The following is a 22,271-nucleotide window of genomic DNA, read 5'->3' as shown; positions in this document are numbered from 1 at the left end:
AGACGCGCCTATTCGAATGAAACGTTGTGTCAAAATTTCAAAGCAATTGGTGAAGAACTTTTGGAGATTACAGGGTGTGTTGCCCTTACTTCCAACAGACGGCGCTGTTTAAAAAAAAAAAAAACTTTTTTTCCTGTCACAGGTGAGGCATGTATATAGAAGATATATATAGAAAGACGCGCCTATTCGAATGAAACGTTGTGTCAAAATTTCAAAGCAATTGGTGAAGAACTTTTGGAGATTACAGGGTGTGTTGCCCTTACTTCCAACAGACGGCGCTGTTTAAAAAAAAAAAAAACTTTTTTTCCTGTCACAGGTGAGGCATGTATATAGAAGATATATATAGAAAGACGTGCCTATTCGAATGCAACGTTGAGTCAAAATTTCAAAGCAATCGGTAAAGAGGTTTTGAAGTTTTCTCTCACATGAAAAACACCGTTTTTCCAGAAAAAGCATGTTTTTCTACCGTCACAGACGTGATATCTATACAGTATGTATATAAAAACCTGCTCGGATGCAAATGGAACGTTGTGTGAAAATTTCAAAGCAATCGGTTAAGAACTTTCGGAGATTAGCGATTTTGAACAAAAGAACATTTCCATTTTTATTTATATATACTATATTATATATATATATATATATATATATATATATATATATATATATATATATATATATATATATATATATATAATATATATATATAATATATATAATATAATATATAATATATTAGTATATTTTGGTAGCAGTCTTTCTTGTAAACATATGTTGTTAAATATGACGAGGTTCGAGGCAATTACAGAAGCAGAATACTGTCACCCCCGAGCTCAAAGCGGCAGCTAAGAGCCTTCGTGAGAACAAGGAGATAGTCGTCAAGTCGCCAATATATGTCGTTCTTAAAAAAGACGAATATCTGGCGAAAATGAACCTCATACTCTCTGACCAAACTGAACCTCATACTCTCTGACCAAACTAAATTCCAAAGGGTAATGAAGGACACTTCAGCCGAATTGAAAACAAAGGTAAACAGATTGATCGAAACTGTGAACGCCAAGAAATCCGGACTCCACCTGCCAAAGATTATTGGGGAATACAAACCTGGGTATGCATATGGAAATGTCATGACACACAAGCCTGGAAACCCACTTCAGCCAATCATCAGCCAGATACCCACACCCATGGACAGACTGGCGAAGTGACTCAATGGCTTGCTGACACCTTATGTACCTTGTGCTTTTTGCCTGAAGTCTCCAAAGGAATTTGTTGACTTACTGCGGGGAACACGGGCCACAGGAATAAGAGCCTCGTTGGACGTATAATCACTGTTTACCAACGAACCTGTGGATGAAAAAATAGGGATGATAGTGGACAGAGTGTATCGTGATCCGGCCTGTACTCCTCTTGACATACCAGAAAACATTCTAAGGAAACTACTCCAAACTTGTACTAAAGAGGCACCCTTCTTGAGCCCGGATGGGCACATGTATAAGCAAGAAGATGGGGTCGCCATGGGTTCTCCCCTAGGTGTCCTGTTTGCGAACTTCTACATGGGTACCATTGGACAGAAGTTCTTAGTCGACATGAACTTGAAACCGGCCATATACTGCAGGTATGTTGACGACATTTTTACACAGGTACCTGATGTCAGACATCTGCAGGAGCTGAAGGAGGCATTTGAGCGGAGTTCCGTGCTGCGTTTCACTTACGAGATGGAAAAGGATGGGAAGCTGCCCTTTCTAGATGTAACAGTCATGGAAAAGAGCGGAGGTTTCCACACTGCAGTCTACACTAAGGAAACGAACATAGGAATGTGCCTAAATGCCAACAGCGACTGCCCAGATAGGTACAAGAGGAGTGTTGTTAACGCATATGTCGACCGTGCTCTCAGCCACAGCTCAGAATGGAAGCAAGTCGACGAAGAACTCTGTAGGGTAAGGCAGGTCCTAGTCAACAACAGCTTCTCCAATGGTTTCGTTGAAGACATCATAAGAAGGAAAGTGAAACGCCATGCAACCTCTGAAGAGACAACCAACACAACACCTATACCCCCTATTAGACTATTTTACAGGAACTTCTTTTCCACAGCTCATAAAACGGAGGAAAGGGTCCTGAAAGATATTGTTAATAGAAACGTTGTCCCTACAGACAAAAATCAGAGGATACAACTGACGATTTACTATAAAACCAGAAAAACGGCCAGCCTTCTCATGAGAAACTCTCCAGACACAAAACAGAACGCTTTAAAAGAGACCAACGTCGTCTATGCCTTCAAATGCCCTCTTGGGGACTGTAAGCTCCAAAAAAAACAGTATATAGGCAAGACAACAACATCTCTTTCTAGGCGTTTAACGATGCATAAGCAACAGGGCTCCATTAAGGAACATATAATCTCTTCCCACAACCAAACCATTGCCAGAGAAATCCTAGTAAACAACACAGAAATCATCGATAGATACAGCGATAGCAGGCGGCTTGACGTTTGCGAGGCACTACACATCAAGAAGTCAACACCAGCAATCAACAGCCAATTAATGCACAACTATATTCTACCCACCTCAAGACTCCGCTCCAATATAGAAGCATCAAGAAATATGGACCAATAGGCTTTCTACAATCACTTCTATTCAATACCCATTGTTTCGTGTTCTGTCTTGTGTTGATGAAATTAATATCTTATTAAATACCACCTCACCCCATCCACCTCACTCAAATGTAGATATAAACAAATCGGAGATGTGTAAGTTCTATTCAGTTGTGTATGTTTAAAGTCTTTGAAAATGTAATAAGTTTTACGAAACGCGCTAAAGTGTCGCATCAGACTAGAAATAAAAATGAATTTTGGAGAATTGATTTTTGAATTACCACCCTATTATTAATACCCTATTAATTAATTACCCTATTAATGCCACCTCTTGTTCTGTCTTGTGTTGATGAAATTAATACCCTATTAATGCCACCTCACCCCATCCACCTCTCTCAAATGTAGATATAAAAACAAAATCGGAGATGCGTAAGTTCTATTCAGTTGTGTATTTGTAAACTAAAGTCTTTGAAAATGTAATAAGTTTTACGAAACGCGCTCGTGTCGCGTCAGACTAGAAATAAAAATGAATTTTGGAGAATTGATTTTTGAATTACCACCAACAGTGAAAACAAATGTATGAAAGATTGAGAAAATTCGTGTTAGAATTATTAATCTTACTTTTTCGGTCATATTTAATAATATATGTCTACAGGAAAGACTGCCACCAAAATATACTAATATTAAAACGCACGACCCAGTAGCAAGGAATCAAGCCTTCACGATAAAATATCGCCAGGATCTGATTCGTGATCAGATATACAAGGCAGAGAATGAAATCAAAGACAACAAAACGCAACTACTTCATGCTACGAACGAGTGGAGAAATAGCAACATCGACGAAAGTATCCGTACCCGCATTGAACAACACCTCGACATCCTCACAGACCGACATCACCTCAGCACCGAAACAAGGATTATCAAGAAACTAACAACGTTATATGGAGGACCTATGGCAATTCCACGACCAAGAGATGGCTTCCTGAACCTTGCAGGAATTAACCTCACTGAGGACCAAGTCACTCTCCTAAATCTGGGCATAAACTGTCACGTTATGTCGAGACCGAGTGAGACGGCCCGGAAAGTGGAGTTGGAAATTCTGTTGGACGACATATTCGACCTCGAGACACAAAAGAAGGTCACTACCAAAGATACCTTACAAGCAGAACTTTTTGCGGAAGGAGGAAAGAATCGAGGCAATTACAGAAGCATCATACTGTCCCCCGAGCTCAAAGTGGCAGCCAAAAGCCTTCGTGAGAACAAGGAGATAGTTGTCAGGAGAGGTGACAAGTCGCCAATATACGTCATTCTTAAAAAAGACGAATATCTGGCGAAAATGAACCTCATACTCTCTGACCAAACTAAATTCCAAAGGGTAACGAAGGACACTACAGCCGAATTGAAAGCAAAGGTCAACAAACTAATCGAAACTGTGAACGCCAAGAAATCAGGACTCCACCTGCCAAAGATTATTGGGGAATATAAACCTGGATATGCGTATGGAAATGTCAAGACACACAAGCCTGGAAACCCACTTCGGCCAATCATTAGCCAGATACCCACACCCACGTACAGACTAGCGAAGCGACTCAACGGCCTGCTGACTCCTTATGTCCCTTGCGCCTTCAGCCTGAAGTCGCCAAAGGAATTTGTTGACTTACTGCGGGGCACATGGGCCACAGGAATAAGAGCCTCGTTGGACGTAGAATCCCTGTTCACCAACGTACCAGTGGACGAGACAATCGGGATGATAGCCGACAGAGTGTATCGTGATCCAGCCTGTACTCCTCTTGACATACCAGAAAATATCCTAAGGAAACTACTCCAAGCTTGTACTAAAGAGGCACCCTTCTTGAGCCCAGATGGGCACATGTATAAGCAAGTAGATGGGGTCGCCATGGGTTCTCCCCTAGGTGTCCTGTTTGCAAACTTCTACATGGGTACCATCGAGCAAAAAGTCTTAGTCGACATGAACTTGAATCCGGTCATATACTGCAGGTATGTTGACGACATTTTTACACAGGTACCTGATGTCAGACATCTGCAGGAGCTGAAGGAGGCATTTGAGCGGAGTTCCGTGCTGCGTTTCACTTACGAGATGGAAAAGGATGGGAAGCTGCCCTTTCTAGATGTAACAGTCATGGAAAAGAGCGGAGGTTTCCACACTGCAGTCTACACTAAGGAAACGAACATAGGAATGTGCCTAAATGCCAAAAGCGACTGCCCAGATAGGTACAAGAGGAGTGTTGTTAACGCATATGTCGACCGTGCTCTCAGCCACAGCTCAGAATGGAAGCAAGTCGACGAAGAACTCTGTAGGGTAAGGCAGGTCCTAGTCAACAACGGCTTCTCCAATGGTTTCGTCGAAGACATCATAAGAAGGAAAGTGAAACGCCATGCAACCTCTGAAGAGACAACCAACACAACACCTATACCCCCTATTAGACTATTTTACTGGAACTTCTTTTCCACAGCTCATAAAACGGAGGAAAGGGTCCTGAAAGATATTGTTAATAGAAACGTTATCCCTACAGACAAAAATCAGAGGATACAACTGACAATTTACTATAAAACCAGAAAAACGGCCAGCCTACTCATGAGAAACTCTCCAGACACAAAACAGAACGCTTTAAAAGAGACCAACGTCGTCTATGCCTTCAAATGCCCTCTTGGGGACTGTAAGCTCCAAAAAACCCAGTATATAGGCAAGACAACAACATCTCTTTCTAGGCGTTTAACGATGCATAAGCAACAGGGCTCCATTAAGGAATATATAATCTCTTCCCACAACCAAACTATCGCCAGAGAAATCCTAGTAAACAACACAGAAATCATCGATAGATACAGCGATAGCAGGCGGCTTGACGTTTGCGAGGCACTACACATCAAGAAGTCAACACCAGCAATCAACAGCCAATTAATGCACAACTATATTCTACCCACCTCAAGACTCCGCTCCAATATAGAAGCATCAAGAAATATGGACCAATAGGCTTTCTACAATCACTTCTATTCAATACCCATTGTTTCGTGTTCTGTCTTGTGTTGATGAAATTAATACCTTATTAAATACCACCTCACCCCATCCACCTCACTCAAATGTAAATATAAACAAATCGGAGATGTGTAAGTTCTATTCAGTTGTGTATGTGTAAACTAAAGTCTTTGAAAATGTAATAAGTTTTACGAAACGCGCTCAAGTGTCGCGTCAGACTAGAAATAAAAATGAATTTTGGAGAATTGATTTTTGAATTACCACCAGCAGTGAAAAGAAATGTACAAAAGATTGAGAAAATTCGTGTTAGAATTATTAATCTTACTTTTTCGGTCATATTTAATAATAAATGTCTACAGGAAAGACTGCTACCAAAATATACTAATATATATATATATATATATATATATATATATATATATATATATATATATATATATATATATATATATATATATATATATATATATATATATATATATATATATATATATATATATATAATATATACATAAAATTTGTTCTGGGAGCTTTGCATTAAGACATTAACCATATACTAATGACATGTGTTTCTTCTGTCTTACTGCTAGAGGGCTTCGCTCCGGCTGAGATGTTCCGGCAGAACTTAATTTTCTGGCGTGGGGATCTGAAGGTTTTACACGACCGTCCTCTTGGTCATGGATTCTTCGGGATGGTGTTCGAGGGAGAACTGAGTCGTGGCGGCCAGCACACAATGGTGGCTGTGAAGACCCACAGCGACAGGGCCACCGACGAGGAGATTCGCCAGTTCCTCAAGGAAGCAGCTCTTATGCAGTGAGTACGCATATTACTGATTAAGTTATAAGTATGTTGGTTTGGCCGGAAGTGAATGGAATAAGAGTAATTCAGAGCAGTAGTGAAATGTGGACAAGTGCATAGAGAATGTAGTGACGGTGTTGACACACAGGACGGTCTAGCAGTGACTGGAGAACCTTAGTGTGACCACCATAACGTTATATTCATAATGATATATTAAAGAGTCGATGGGATTAGATGTTATCAAATAACGTATATGAAGGAGATGAGTAGTTCACTAAGTAAATGTTAAAGCGAGGAGTGAGTGTTGCGACCCAGACGCACCTGCACCTCGTCACCTTTGCTTCCCAACACAAGCGTATGGAACACTGCAGCTTTAACGCGTAGCTGTGTCCTTGACTTGATAGTGAGAATCCCTTCATTTAACAGAGGCCTTACTTGATAAAATTCAACAAAATTAATGTTTTTCAGGATAATGATAATGTGCTGACCTTTAACGCGAACACTAGTTATACATCAGATACTCGACCATAGAATATGCACATTATAGGACAATGGGTTCAACACCACCGTCACTGACACATTATAGGACAATGGGTTCAACACCACCGTCACTCACACAATCTACAGAAAGTATATTCTCCATTGAAATTTGCTCATTAACCTTAAGTAAAAAATATTAACTGAAAAAAATCATGCTACAAAATATTTTATTGTATAATATTGATTTGTTTCTTTAGTGAAATATTAGTTTCTTGAAATTGGATTATGTAACACAAATATATATATTGTGGTGTGTCATTCCAAGAACGACTCAACAAACACAGAAGCACAGCCCAGAGTCCATCGACCGCCCTCGGCACCAGACGTTTAATCTTCGATAAATATTTACCTAAAACAGCCTTAAAAATTTATTGTAAAAATCTGTTGGTAATGAAGGTGTGGTTAAGTCTCCATATACAGCTTAAGAGGTTAACACAACAGTGTTAACCTTTTAAGCTGTATATGGAGACTTAACCACACCTCTCTCTTTGGCGGAGAGAGCCTGGCCTGCTGTACCCTTCTCCCAGCACACCATCACCATGGTACTGTGACGCAATAGTCCCAGCACACCACCACGACCACGGTACTGTGACGCAATAGTCCCGGCACACCACCACGACCACTGTACTGTGACGCAATAGTCCCAGCACACCACCACGACCACGGTACTGTGACGCAATAGTCCCGGCACACCACCACGGTACTGTGACGCAATAGTCCCAGCACACCACCACGACCACGGTACTGTGACGCAATAGTCCCAGCACACCACCACCACCACGGTACTGTGACGCAATAGTCCCAGCACACCACCACCACGGTACTGTGACGCAATAGTCCCGGCACACCACCACGGTACTGTGACGCAATACTCCCAGCACACCACCACCACCACGGTACTGTGACGCAATAGTCCCGGCACACCACCACGGTACTGTGACGCAATAGTCCCAGCACACCACCACCACCACGGTACTGTGACGCAATAGTCCCAGCACACCACCACCACCACGGTACTGTGACGCAATAGTCCCATCACACCACCACGACCACGGTACTGTGACGCAATAGTCCCGGCACACCACCACCACCACGGTACTGTGACGCAATAGTCCCAGCACACCACCACCACCACGGTACTGTGACGCAATAGTCCCGGCACACCACCACGGTACTGTGACGCAATAGTCCCAGCACACCACCACGACCACGGTACTGTGACGCAATAGTCCCGGCACACCACCACGACCACGGTACTGTGACGCAATAGTCCCGGCACACCACCACGACCACGGTACTGTGACGCAAGAGTCCCAACACACCACCACCACCACGGTACTGTGACGCAAGAGTCCCAGCACACCACCACCACCACGGTACTGTGACGCAAGAGTCCCAACACACCACCACCACCACGGTACTGTGACGCAAGAGTCCCAACACACCACCACCACCACGGTACTGTGACGCAATAGTTCCAATTTATACTTAAAAAAATATATACATATATCAGTAAACAAATAAAATAAATAAATAAGTAAATATATAAATAAATAAATAAATAAATAAATAAATAAATAAATAAATAAATAAGTACATAAATAAATAAATAAAAATAATAAACAATAAATAAACAAATAAATTAAAAAATAAACAAGAAAACCCTTTTTAGTGCTACGAGATGAGTAACCACCCTAATGTTACTAAGATTAATCTCGTGCAGCCAACACCCGCGGGTCCAGGGTTGCCAGACACCAGCGGGTCCAGGGTTGCCAGACACCAGCGGGTCCAGGGTTGCCAGACACCCGCGGGTCCAGGGTTGCCAGACACCAGCGGGTCCAGGGTTGCCAGACACCAGCGGGTCCAGGGTTGCCAGACACCTGCGGGTCCAGGGTTGCCAGACACCTGCGGGTCCAGGGTTGCCAGACACCTGCGGGTCCAGGGTTGCCAGACACCAGCGGGTCCAGGGTTGCCAGACACCCGCGGGTCCAGGGTTGCCAGACACCTGCGGGTCCAGGGTTGCCAGACACCTGCGGGTCCAGGGTTGCCAGACACCAGCGGGTCCAGGGTTGCCAGACACCAGCGGGTCCAGGGTTGCCAGACACCCGCGGGTCCAGGGTTGCCAGACACCTGCGGGTCCAGGGTTGCCAGACACCTGCGGGTCCAGGGTTGCCAGACACCCGCGGGTCCAGGGTTGCCAGACACCAGCCAGGACACAAACACTTGCCACCCCCCCCCCCCCCCAGACAATGTACTGACAACCCAACATGTCACATACACAAACAAACGACACACACATATATGCCAACCCATGGTGGACAGGTCACCGAACTTTCAAACCTCCTCCCTCTCTCTACACCCGCATCCTCTTCCAGAATTTCACCTCCCCATCCCTTTACCGCCCATCCCCCTTCCTTTCCAAACCCTTTGGACATCAAAGCTAAAAAATAAAAAGCTATCGACCGGCGAGTGACTGATGAGCCTGAAGACTCATGCTGGGGGTGGTATATGTGCCAACATGGGTTCCTACACACATCCACTCCAGCGGAAGGAGTCCGTAGGACTCAAGTTCAGTTGTAACTATGATCTTGTCTGCACGATGATCTTCGATGTGCTACAGATAAAGATGGACGAAATATTTGGTTACCAACCACTGCCAGGAAACAGAGTAGTGGTGAAATTTGAAAACAACGTGGCGTTTACAGAGTTTCTAAAGAAGTATGATGTTGACATTATCAGTTTGCCTAATGGGAAAGGATCGGTGCAAGTGATTAATTTGAGCAAAACGTTTACATATGTTTCTGTGAGGGATGCGCCCTTTGAAATGTAATGGAACTATTACTTACATAGTGGAACAATATGGGAAAATGGACAATGTTCGTTTTAATAAAAATACCTATGGGGCAGGAAAAGGGTGCTTCAATGGTACAAGAACAGTGAAATTTGAACTTCACCGTATTGTTCCTTCATCAGTGTCAGTAGCAGGTCAATATATAAAATTTATATACAGTGGACAACTGAAAGCATGTTTTAAGTGTGAACATATGGTCACTTGGCTGCTGCCTGCCAGGTGGAGGCAACAGAACGTTTCAAAATTTTCCGTGAAGATGACTTTCCGCCATTAATGGAGGACAGTGTACCAGGAAATGAACCCACTGTTGTAAGTGCTGCAGTTCCAGGCGGGGTTCTTGAGATTATCTTGAGATGATTTCGGGGCTTTAGTGTCCCCGCGGCCCGGTCCTCGACCAGGCCTCCACCCCCCAGGAAGCAGCCCATGACAGCTGACTAACTCCCAGGTACCTATTTACTGCTAGGTAACAGGGGCATTCAGGGTGAAAGAAACTTTGCCCATTTGTTTCTGCCTCGTGCGGGAATCGAACCCGCGCCACAGAATTACGAGTCCTGAGCGCTATCCACCAGGCTACGAGGGTAGATGAAGTAACCCAACACTCTGTTCGTGAAACATCTGTGGAAGTGACTCCCAGTGCGAGTGAGGACGGTGCAGGTGACTTAGGTCAGGACGGTAAAGGTGAAACAGTCGACACTGCTCTGGCTGCTATAACTATTGTCATCCGTCCTGGTGAGGGTGAGGTAAGTCAGGACAATGTACATGTGGACGCCCATAACATAGTCACTGGAGCTGCCCTGAGATGCGATGCTGAAGATGGTGTGAACCTGGTGAGATGACAATAGAACAAGTAATTGGCTGTCAACTGGATGAAGAGGATGACACCATGCGTGATAGTGACGAAGAAATGTCTATTCAAAAGGCGACTCCACCCCCTCTTCTGTAAGGTCTAGTAGAAAGGGTAAGGTCGGGTGAAAGCTGGTTATGTAACCTGTCATGTGAAGACACGTGGACAAAAATTGACACAGAGTATTGATCTGATACGTAAGAAGGACTTTGCCGCTAAATTAAAAGTGTGAACAAATTGACCAGGTGGTTGCCGTTGAAGTTCACCGTGACCAAGGTCACGAGGAATTACCGAAAAGTAAGGAGGACACCACAGCCACCACAGGACACCACATGTCATCATGATCACCACAGCCAGTGAGTGGTGATCATGTTAATGATAACAACGATAATGAGTGGTGGAATATTATGGAACATGAACAGAATCGAGCCGTGAGGGGGGAAAATATTAAACTTAAATTTCGAAAAGGGATAGTTGATACTCAGTTAGTAACGAGTGAAATAATGATTCATTTTTTATAGCAAAATTACATTCGGGAAGCCTATTAATTTTTAATTGTGCTTCTTTAAACATTAATGGGCTCAATTGTAGAATCAAAGAGTTGCAATTAATATCTTAGTTTAAATATCATAAATTGGATGTGATTTTAGTGCAAGAACAGTGTACAAGATGTTAAGAAACTTGATGTGCTGCTTGAGTGCTTTGAAATCCTAATAACTCCTATGAACCTGTTGAAAGGTGGTACATTATTGATTGATTGTTATCAAGCCCACATAAAGGTTCTAAATACCAAAATTGATGATAATGGTAATGTTTTATATGCGAGGATTTCCATTTTTTGACACCATAATTCCTGTGCTTAATGTGTATGCTCCCTCTGGCACCCGCAGGAAGAAAGAGAGGGAGGAATTATTCTCTAAAGAGTTATTGTATTTTTTCAGAAATGACACACATAACATTATTATTGGTGGCGACTTTAATTGTGTCACTTCTGTGAGAGATTGTAACACTCAGTCGAACACATGTGTATCTCCGGCTTTAATTACACTTTTGAAATGTATTGGTCTCAAGGATGCGAATAGCATTAACGGGGATGTCTATGAGTACACATATATTCGCCAGAATTTTGGTTCTAGGCTTGATAGAATATATATATGCACATATTACATGATAAAACTTGTACTGTTCCGGTCAGCTGTTCTGAGCATTGGTTGGTTGTAGTGAAGCTTGTTTTTAACGATCAGGTTAGAGTGGGGGACAGGGTCATGAAGCTCACTTGCAGTCTGTTGCAGAGTAGAGATGTAACTGAAAATTGTCAAGTATTGTGGGTAAAACCAAACATAGTCATACATGAACTATGATTGATTGGTAAAACCCATCAAGCATAGTTTTAGTTTTACCCATCAGCTGGATGGGTAAAATCAAACGTTCCATTGTGTGTGGGAGTGGTGACAATACGGGTGAGACTGTATGTTATGTATGAGGTGAATTAGAGAAATTGTATACAAAAATGAACGTAGACCAATCATAAATATGTATATTTATGCGGGAGTGTTTCCTTGGAGAAGGTACACGGGTTTTAACCCAGGACTGTGCGTGACTGTTCACCTAAACTAGATGATATGGGGAAACTGGTTTACTGAGAATTATATAAAATATGCATAAATTTAGTATTTCTCTTGTAAATTGATGTAAATATGACCTTTAAATTATATATTATTTAATAAAGAAAAAAAGTAGACAGAATATTGAAGTTCGTGCGTGGCAAGATCAACTATAACATTTAGGGTTTACGGCTCATGGTTGGTGATGATATGGAAAATTGGTTTACTGAGAATTATAAATAATATATATTAAAAAAATTAGGAAATCGTAATTAATAACATTTGTTATGTTACATTACCATCATTTTAGCTAATGTCAAAGCATTTACCAACTTCATAATACCTTAATGAATAAACATTAACTAATTTAAGTAAAATAAATATTCGCGCCTGCCCTCGCGCATGAGTGAGTGAGTGAGTGAGTGAGTGAGTGAGTGAGTGAGTGAGTGAGTGAGTGAGTGAGTGAGGGAGGGAGGCGGCCGACGCCATTAGTCTCACACATACAGCACCTGGAGCAAGACGCACCACCAACTCACCTCTCAGTTAGCCTGTGCCTTTATTTTCAAGTGTTATTTACTCAGTTTGTTCCAGAATCATAAGGAAGTTATAGAGACAAATTTCTATCAGAACAATAGTGCTAGAAGCGTCGATAGAGCGTCGACTTCACACACGTGGGGTTCACGGTTCGAGACCCATACAGCCCAGGTGAAAGGAATAGTGCTAGAAGCACTCCACACATAAGAGAACACTACTGTAAATGTTACTAATTAGGCGAGTCGACAATTGACTCGAGCACCTGTGTGATTTATCGTATTGTTAATTGACGTCAATTATATACTTGTGCCATTTACAGCTTATTCGAAGGCTTGGTTACACTGTGGAGGTTTGTTACACTTATTGTACACTGTGGAGGTTTGTTACACTTATTGTACACTGTGGAGGTTTGTTACACTTGTTGTACACTGTGGAGGTTTGTTGCACTTATTGTACACTGTGGAGGTTTGTTACACTTATTGTACACTGTGGAGGTTTGTTACACTTATTGTACACTGTGGAGGTTTGTTACACTTGTTGTACACTGTGGAGGTTTGTTGCACTTATTGTACACTGTGGAGGTTTGTTACACTTATTGTACACTGTGGAGGTTTGTTACACTTGTTGTACACTGTGGAGGTTTGTTACACTTGTTGTACACTGTGGAGGTTTGTTACACTTGTTGTACACTGTGGAGGTTTGTTACACTTGTTGTACACTGTGGAGGTTTGTTACACTTGTTGTACACTGTGGAGGTTTGTTGCACTTATTGTACACTGTGGAGGTTTGTTACACTTATTGTACACTGTGGAGGTTTGTTACACTTATTGTACACTGTGGAGGTTTTACTTCCAAACCAAATAAGAATTCAATATTAAATAGTGATTTTAATTGTTATGAACAATTGGAACAATTTGTGTAATGAAAAAAATATTTTAATTAATATTATCAATGTAATACATTAGACTAAGCTATTATTAGTTGATTGTGGAATTGGAAGCGTCCGCTGACACGAATCAGTGATTTCGCTGCAAAAATTATATTTATTAATTTATTACATAATATAAGTTGTGATCTCTGAGCAGGTGGACACAGCAGCTTCACTGGACCACATTTGTGATCTTAAATGTTGTCGTCTTTCTAAGTAGACCAGTAATATTGTTTGTAATTTAAATAATTTTCAATTAATTAATTTGGTATGATTTTATAAATTTATTTTATGCCCAGAGAATTTATTATATTGAAAATTAATTCAAGGAAAAGATCAGAGATAAAATAACCCACATAAAGTTAGGTAAAGTTGCTGTCTGACATAAAACTTATTACAGAAAAACCAAGCCATAGCTTTATTGATTCATCATCACACTTGGACTCTTAAACGTGTGTGTGTGTGTGTGTGTGTGTGTGTGTGTGTGTGTGTGTGTGTGTGTGTGTGTGTGTGTGTGTGTGTGTACTCATCTAGTTGTACTCACTAGTTGTGTTTGCGGGGGTTGAGCTCTGGCTCTTTGGTCTCGCCTCTCAACCGTCAATCAACTGGTGTACAGATTCCTGAGCCTATTGGGCTCTATCATATCTACACTTGAAACTGTGTATGGAGTCAGCCTCCACCACATCACTGCCTAATGCATTCCATTTGTCAACCACTCTGACACTAAAAAAGTTCTTTCTAATATCCTTGTGGCTCATTTGGGCGCTCAGTTTCCACCTGTGTCCCCTTGTGCGTGTGCCCCTTGTGTTAAATAGCCTGTCTTTATCTACCCTATCAATTCCCTTGAGAATCTTGAATGTAGTGATCATGTCCCCCCTAACTCTTCTGTCTTCCAGCGAAGTGAGGTTCAATTCCCGCAGTCTCTCCTCGTAGCTCATACCTCTCAGCTCGGGTACTAGTCTGGTGGCAAATCTTTGAACCTTTTCCAGTTTAGTCTTATCCTTGACTAGATATGGACACCATGCTGGGGCTGCATACTCCAGAATTGGCCTGACATATGTGGTATACAAAGTTCTGAATGATTCTTTACACAAATTTCTGAATGCCGTTCGTATGTTGGCCAGCCTGGCATATGCCGCTGATGTTATCCTCTTGATATGTGCTGCAGGAGACAGGTCTGGCGTGATATCAACTCCCAAGTCTTTTTCTTTCTCTGACTCCTGAAGGATTTCCTCTCCCAGATGATACCTTGTATTTGGCCTCCTGCTCCCTACACCTATCTTCATTACATTACATTTGGTTGGGTTGAACTCTAACAACCACTTGTTCGACCATTCCTTCAGTTTGTCTAGGTCTTCTTGAAGCCTCAAACAGTCCTCTTCTGTCTTAATCCTTCTCATAATTTTGGCATCGTCTGCAAACATTGAGAGAAATGAATCTATACCCTCCGGGAGATCATTTACATATATCAGAAACAAGATAGGACCGAGTACAGAGCCCTGTGGGACTCCACTGGTGACTTCACGCCAATCGGAGGTCTCACCCCTCACCGTAACTCTCTGCTTCCTATTGCTTAGGTACTCCCTTATCCACTGGAGCACCTTACCAGCTACACCTGCCTGTCTCTCCAGCTTATGTACCAGCCTCTTATGCGGTACTGTGTCAAAGGCTTTCCGACAATCCAAGAAAATGCAGTCCGCCCAGCCCTCTCTTTCTTGCTTAATCTGTGTCACCTGGTCATAGAATTTTATTAAGCCAGTCAGGCAAGATTTACCCTCCCTGAACCCATGTTGTCGATTAGTTACGAAGTCCCTTCTCTCCAGATGTGCTACCAGGTTTTTTCTCACGACCTTCTCCATCACCTTGCACGGTATACAAGTCAAGGATACTGGCCTGTAGTTCAGTGCCTCTTGCCTGTCGCCCTTTTTGTATATTGGGACCACATTCGCCGTCTTCCATATTTCTGGTAGGTCTCCCGTCTCCAGTGACCTACTATACACTATGGAGAGTGGCAAGCAAAGTGCCTCTGCACACTCTTTCAGTATCCATGGACCCCGGTATTCAGTATCCCGTCTGGACCAACAGCCTTTCTAACATCCAGATCTAGCAGGTGTCTCTTGACCTTCTCTCTCGTAATTTCAAACTCTTCCAAGGCCGCCTGGTTTACGTCCCTTTCTCCTAGCACAGTGACCTCACCTTGTTCTGTTGTGAAGACCTCTTGGAACCTCTTGTTGAGTTCATCACACACCTCTTTGTCATTCTCTGTATACCTGTCCTCGCCTGTTCTAAGTTTCACTACCTGCTCTTTCACTGTTGTTTTCCTTCTGATGTGACTGTGGAGTAGCTTTGGTTCGGTCTTGGCTTTGTTTGCTATATCATTTTCATAACTTTTCTCTGCTTCTCTTCTCACCCTGATATACTCATTCCTGGTTCTCTGGTATCTCTCTCTGCTTTCTGGTGTTCTGTTATTCTGGAAGTTCCTCCATGCCCTTTTGTTCAGTTTCTTTGCTTCCATACATGTCCTATTATACCATGGATTCTTCATTTGTTTCTCGGATTTTTCCTTTTGGGCCGGGATGTATCTGCTTACTGCCTCCTGATACTTTTGGGTGACATAGTCCATCATATCTTGTACAGACTTAGCTCTGAGGTCTGTGTCCCAAGGTATTTCCCTTAGGAAGCTTCTCATCTCCTCATAATTTCCCTTTCGGTATGCCAGCCTTTTGTTTCCTAGTTCTTTTTCGGGGGGGATAATTCCAAGCTCTACCAGGTACTCAAAGTTCAATACACTGTGATCACTCATTCCCAAGGGCTCTTCCATCTCTGGTGTGTGCTGCTCTGTGTGTGTGTGTGTGTGTGTGTGTGTGTGTGTGTGTGTGTGTGTGTGTGTGTACTCACCTAATTGTGCTTGCGGGGGTTGAGCTCTGGCTCTTTGGTCCCGCCTCTCAACCGTCAATCAACTGGTGTACAGATTCCTGAGCCTATTGGGCTCTATCATATCTACATTTGAAACTGTGAATGGAGTCAGCCTCCACCACATCACTTCCTAATGCATTCCATTTGCTAACTACTCTGACACTGAAAAAGTTCTTTCTAACGTCTCTGTGGCTCATTTGGGTACTCAGCTTCCACCTGTGTCCCCTTGTTCGCGTCCCACCAGTGTTGAAAAGTTCGTCCTTGTTTACCCGGTCGATTCCCCTGAGGATTTTGTAGGTTGTGATCATGTCCCCCCTTACTCTTCTGTCTTCCAGTGTCGTGAGGTGCATTTCCCGCAGCCTTTCCTCATAACTCATGCCTCTTAGTTCTGGGACTAGTCTAGTAGCATACCTTTGGACTTTTTCCAGCTTCGTCTTGTGCTTGACAAGGTACGGTCTCCATGCTGGGGCCGCATACTCCAGGATTGGTCTTACATATGTGGTGTACAAGATTCTGAATGATTCCTTACACAGGTTCCTGAACGCCGTTCTGATGCTGTGTGTGTGTGTGTGTGTGTGTGTGTGTGTGTGTGTGTGTGTGTGTGTGCTATACAGTCTGCATAATGACAGTTTCACTACTGTTCAATCTTTCCCTCATAAGTAACTACCAATCTAGAGACGCCACGTGTAACAAGCGGTTTGATGCCACTTTTGTATGAACAGATTAATATTGACGCTTCAATCACAGTAAATATACGGACGTAAATATCACCATAAATATCTCATTTTGGGTGATGGTGGGGTGAGCTAGGACATGCTGAGTGATGGTGGGGTGAGCTAGGACATGCTGAGTGATGGTGGGGTGAGCTAGGACAAGCTGAGTGATGGTGGGGTGAGCTTGGGCATGCTGAGTGATGGTGGGGTGAGCTTGGGCATGCTGAGTGATGGTGGGGTGAGCTAGGACATGCTGAGTGTTGGTGGGGTGAGCTAGGACATGCTGAGTGATGGTGGGGTGAGCTACGACATGCTGAGTGTTGGTGGGGTGAGCTAGGACATGCTCAGCGATGGTGGGGTGAGCTAGGACATGCTCAGTGATGGTGGGGTGAGCTAGGACATGCTCAGTGATGGTGGGGTGAGCTAGGACATGCTGAGTGATGGTGGGGTGAGCTAGGACATGCTCAGTGATGGTGGGGTGAGCTAGGACATGCTCAGTGATGGTGGGGTGAGCTAGGACATGCTGAGTGATGGTGGGGTGAGCTAGGACATGCTCAGTGATGGTGGGGTGAGCTAGGACATGCTGAGTGTTGGTGGGGTGAGCTAGGACATGCTCAGTGATGGTGGGGTGAGCTAGGACATGCTGAGTGATGGTGGGGTGAGCTAGGACTTGCTGAGTGATGGTGGGGTGAGCTAGGACATGCTGAGTGATGGTGGGGTGAGCTAGGACATGCTGAGTGATGGTGGGGTGAGCTAGGACAGGCTCAGTGATGGTGGGGTGAGCTAGGACATGCTGAGTGATGGCGGGGTGAGCTAGGACATGCTGAGTGATGGTGGGGTGAGCTAGGACAAGCTGAGTGATGGTGGGGTGAGCTTGGGCATGCTGAGTGATGGTGGGGTGAGCTTGGGCATGCTGAGTGATGGTGGGGTGAGATAGGACATGCTGAGGGATGGTGGGGTGAGCTAGGACATGCTGAGTGATGGTGGGGTGAGCTAGGACTTGCTGAGTGATGGTGGGGTGAGCTAGGACATGCTGAGTGATGGTGGGGTGAGATAGGACATGCTGAGGGATGGTGGGGTGAGCTAGGACATGCTGAGTGATGGTGGGGTGAGCTAGGACATGCTCAGTGATAGCGGGGTGAGCTAGGACATGCTGAGTGATGGTGGGGTGAGCTAGGACATGCTGAGTGTTGGTGGGGTGAGCTAGGACATGCTCAGTGATGGTGGGGTGAGCTAGGACATGCTGAGTGTTGGTGGGGTGAGCTAGAACATGCTCAGTGATGGTGGGGTGAGCTAGGACATGCTGAGTGTTGGTGGGGTGAGCTAGGACATGCTCAGTGATGGTGGGGTGAGCTAGGACATGCTCAGTGATGGTGGGGTGAGCTAGGACATGCTGAGTGATGGCGGGGTGAGCTAGGACATGCTCAGTGATGGTGGGGTGAGCTAGGACATGCTGAGTGATGGTGGGGTGAGCTAGGACATGCTGAGTGATGGTGGGGTGAGCTAGGACAGGCTCAGTGATGGTGGGGTGAGCTAGGACATGCTGAGTGATGGCGGGGTGAGCTAGGAGATGCTGAGTGATGGTGGGGTGAGCTAGGACAAGCTGAGTGATGGTGGGGTGAGCTTGGGCATGCTGAGTGATGGTGGGGTGAGCTTGGGCATGCTGAGTGATGGTGGGGTGAGATAGGACATGCTGAGGGATGGTGGGGTGAGCTAGGACATGCTGAGTGATGGTGGGGTGAGCTAGGACATGCTCAGTGATAGCGGGGTGAGCTAGGACATGCTGAGCGATGGTGGGGTGAGCTAGGACATGCTGAGTGTTGGTGGGGTGAGCTAGGACATGCTCAGTGATGGTGGGGTGAGCTAGGACATGCTGAGTGTTGGTGGGGTGAGCTAGGACATGCTCAGTGATGGTGGGGTGAGCTAGGACATGCTGAGTGTTGGTGGGGTGAGCTAGGACATGCTCAGTGATGGTGGGGTGAGCTAGGACATGCTCAGTGATGGTGGGGTGAGCTAGGACATGCTGAGTGATGGCGGGGTGAGCTAGGACATGCTCAGTGATGGTGGGGTGAGCTAGGACATGCTGAGTGATGGTGGGGTGAGCTAGGACATGCTGAGTGATGGTGGGGTAAGCTAGGACAGGCTCAGTGATGGTGGGGTGAGCTAGGACATGCTGAGTGATGGCGGGGTGAGCTAGGACATGCTGAGTGATGGTGGGGTGAGCTAGGACATGCTCAGTGATGGTGGGGTGAGCTAGGACATGCTCAGTGATGGCGGGGTGAGCTAGGACATGCTCAGTGATGGTGGGGTGAGCTAGGACATGCTGAGTGATGGTGGGGTGAGCTAGGACATGCTGAGTGATGGTGGGGTGAGCTAGGACATGCTGAGTGATGGTGGGGTGAGCTAGGACATGCTGAGTGATGGCGGGGTGAGCTAGGACACGCTCAGTGATGGTGGGGTGAGCTAGGACATGCTCAGTGATGGTGGGGCGAGCTAGGACAGGCTCAGTGATGGTGGGGTGAGCTAGGACAGGCTCAGTGATGGCGGGGTGAGCTGGGACAGGCTCAGTGATGGCGGGGTGAGCTGGGACAGGCTCAGTGATGGCGGGGTGAGCTAGGACAGGCTCAGTGATGGTGGGGTGAGCTAGGACATGCTGAGTGATGGTGGGGTGAGCTAGGACATGCTCAGTGATGGTGGGGTGAGCTAGGACATGCTGAGTGATGGTGGGGTGAGCTAGGACATGCTGAGTGTTGGTGGGGTGAGCTAGGACATGCTGAGTGATGGTGGGGTGAGCTAGGACATGCTGAGTGATGGTGGGGTGAGCTGGGACATGCTCAGTGATGGTGGGGTGAGCTAGGACATGCTCAGTGATGGTGGGGTGAGCTAGGACAGGCTCAGTGATGGCGGGGTGAGCTGGGACAGGCTCAGTGATGGTGGGGTGAGCTAGGACATGCTGAGTGATGGTGGGGTGAGCTAGGACATGCTGAGTGATGGTGGGGTGAGCTAGGACATGCTGAGTGATGGTGAGGTGAGCTGGGACAGGCTCAGTGATGGTGGGGTGAGCTAGGACATGCTGAGTGATGGTGAGGTGAGCTGGGACATGCTGAGTGATGGTGATGTGAGCTGGGACATGCTGAGTGATGGTGAGGTGAGCTGGGACATGCTGAGTGATGGTGAGGTGAGCTGGGACAGGCTCAGTGATGGTGGGGTGAGCTAGGACAGGGTCGGTGGTGGTAGTGATGGTGAACAAGGAGAGTATGGGTTAATAAGAGTAATGATTGTGTTGTGTGGCCAACAGGAACATCTCGTGTCACCATGTGGTACAGTTGCTGGGTGTAGTGGGGGACTACTCTCCCGTCTACGTGGTGATGGAGCTCATGCACGAGGGTGACCTCAAGACCTTCTTGAAGAAGCGCCCACCAAACTTTCTGACCGGCCAGGTAAGCCCACCCCTTCGGCAGACCACCTTAGCTTCAGGAATATTTAGTACATGCATTTTTGATCATACATTCTTTACATGAAATAAAATGAAAGTGAAATATGAGGTTCTCACAATATATATATGACGCATACTAATACATAACCATGAAACACAAAAATGCTAAGCAATCCAGATTATTTGTAAATATGGTTCAATATTGTGGTTAATATATGCTGCTACAAACGTAATAATATATTGTGATGAAGTTTTAAAAGCTATAGTTATTCTGTTTAAAGACATTTTCAGTTCCACTACCATATATCTGCTACCTCAGGGCAGTATTGTATTCAAATATCCAAATAAAATTAGACAATCTTTTTAATTAATGTATAAATATTTAAATACTAGCTGTACCCGGCCACGCGTTGCTGTGGCTTACAATGCATATGCGTTGCTGAGCCTCAGCAACCTTTCCCTGTTCCCCAGTCCTTCCCACCATTCTCCTCTATCCCGTCTTCTTGTCCTCCCCCACCATCCCCCCCTCCTCCATCCCCTCGTCCTCCCCACCATCTACCATTCTCCTGTCCCCTCGTCTTCCCTACCATTCCCCCTCACTTGTTCCCTTCTCCTCCCCACCATTCCCCCCTCCCCTATCCCCTCGTCCTCCCCACCATCCCCCACAGCAGCCCCCTCCCCCCTCGTCTTTCCCACCATTCCCCACTCCCTTGTCCGATGCCTTCCCAAATAATGTGATATTCCCATCAGAGAGTTGGAAACATCAAATAATCTGATGTTCCCATCACTGAAAAACAAGAACAGTTAAAAAACGAAATAAAAAATGAAAAATAAAAAATAAACTATACTCACGAAATGAACGGTATGGTAAGCAACACAGCTCAATTCAAGCGCAATGTCACACAAAATAATTAAATCAAAATGGAAATAAGTCCAAATCTATGAAAATTTAATTTATCAATGTAGTCAGAAACATTGAAATGGAATCGTAACATATTTAGTATAGCATGTGTTGCTCTTACTTGCAATACATGGTGCTTTAAAAAAAAAAAAAAAAAATTCTTGTCAAACGTGTGGCATCTATATTAATACTCATGAAACGAACAGTATGGTATACAACACAGCTCATAATCAGCTCGTAATAAGTTATTACGAAACGCGTTCAAGTGCCGCGTCAGACTAGAAATAAAAATGAATTTTGGAGAATTGATTTATCAATTACCATCAACAGTGAAAAGAAACATAAGAAATATTGAGAAAATTCGTGTTAGAATTATTAATCTTACTTTTTCGGTCATATTTAATAAAATATATATATATATATATATATATATATATATATATATATATATATATATATATATATATATATATATATATATATATATATATATATATATATATATATATATATATATATATATGACTGAAAACTCACACCCCAGAAGTGACTCGAACCCATACTCCCAGGAGCAACGCAACTGGTAACTACAGGGCGCCTTAATCCACTTGACCATCACGGCCGGAC

At 44.3% G+C, this 22,271-nt stretch overlaps 1 protein-coding gene across 1 annotated transcript in view; it reads left to right on the top strand.

Moving 5' to 3' along the window:
- LOC123774536 (insulin receptor-related protein) overlaps positions 1-22,271 on the top strand; it is an 879,124-nt gene that overhangs the window by 721,314 nt on the left and 135,539 nt on the right. Inside the window, exons 21-22 of the mRNA XM_069303789.1 lie at positions 6,170-6,392; positions 20,606-20,747. Of these exons, the coding sequence (XP_069159890.1) occupies positions 6,170-6,392; positions 20,606-20,747 (365 nt within the window). The remainder of the gene's footprint in view (positions 1-6,169; positions 6,393-20,605; positions 20,748-22,271) is intronic.

Source organism: Procambarus clarkii, chromosome 51 (assembly GCF_040958095.1).
Source record: "Procambarus clarkii isolate CNS0578487 chromosome 51, FALCON_Pclarkii_2.0, whole genome shotgun sequence".
NCBI classification, from domain to species: domain Eukaryota; kingdom Metazoa; phylum Arthropoda; class Malacostraca; order Decapoda; family Cambaridae; genus Procambarus; species Procambarus clarkii.
The sequence above is the reverse complement of the archived record's forward strand: the minus strand, read 5'-3'. Positions and strand labels throughout refer to the sequence as shown.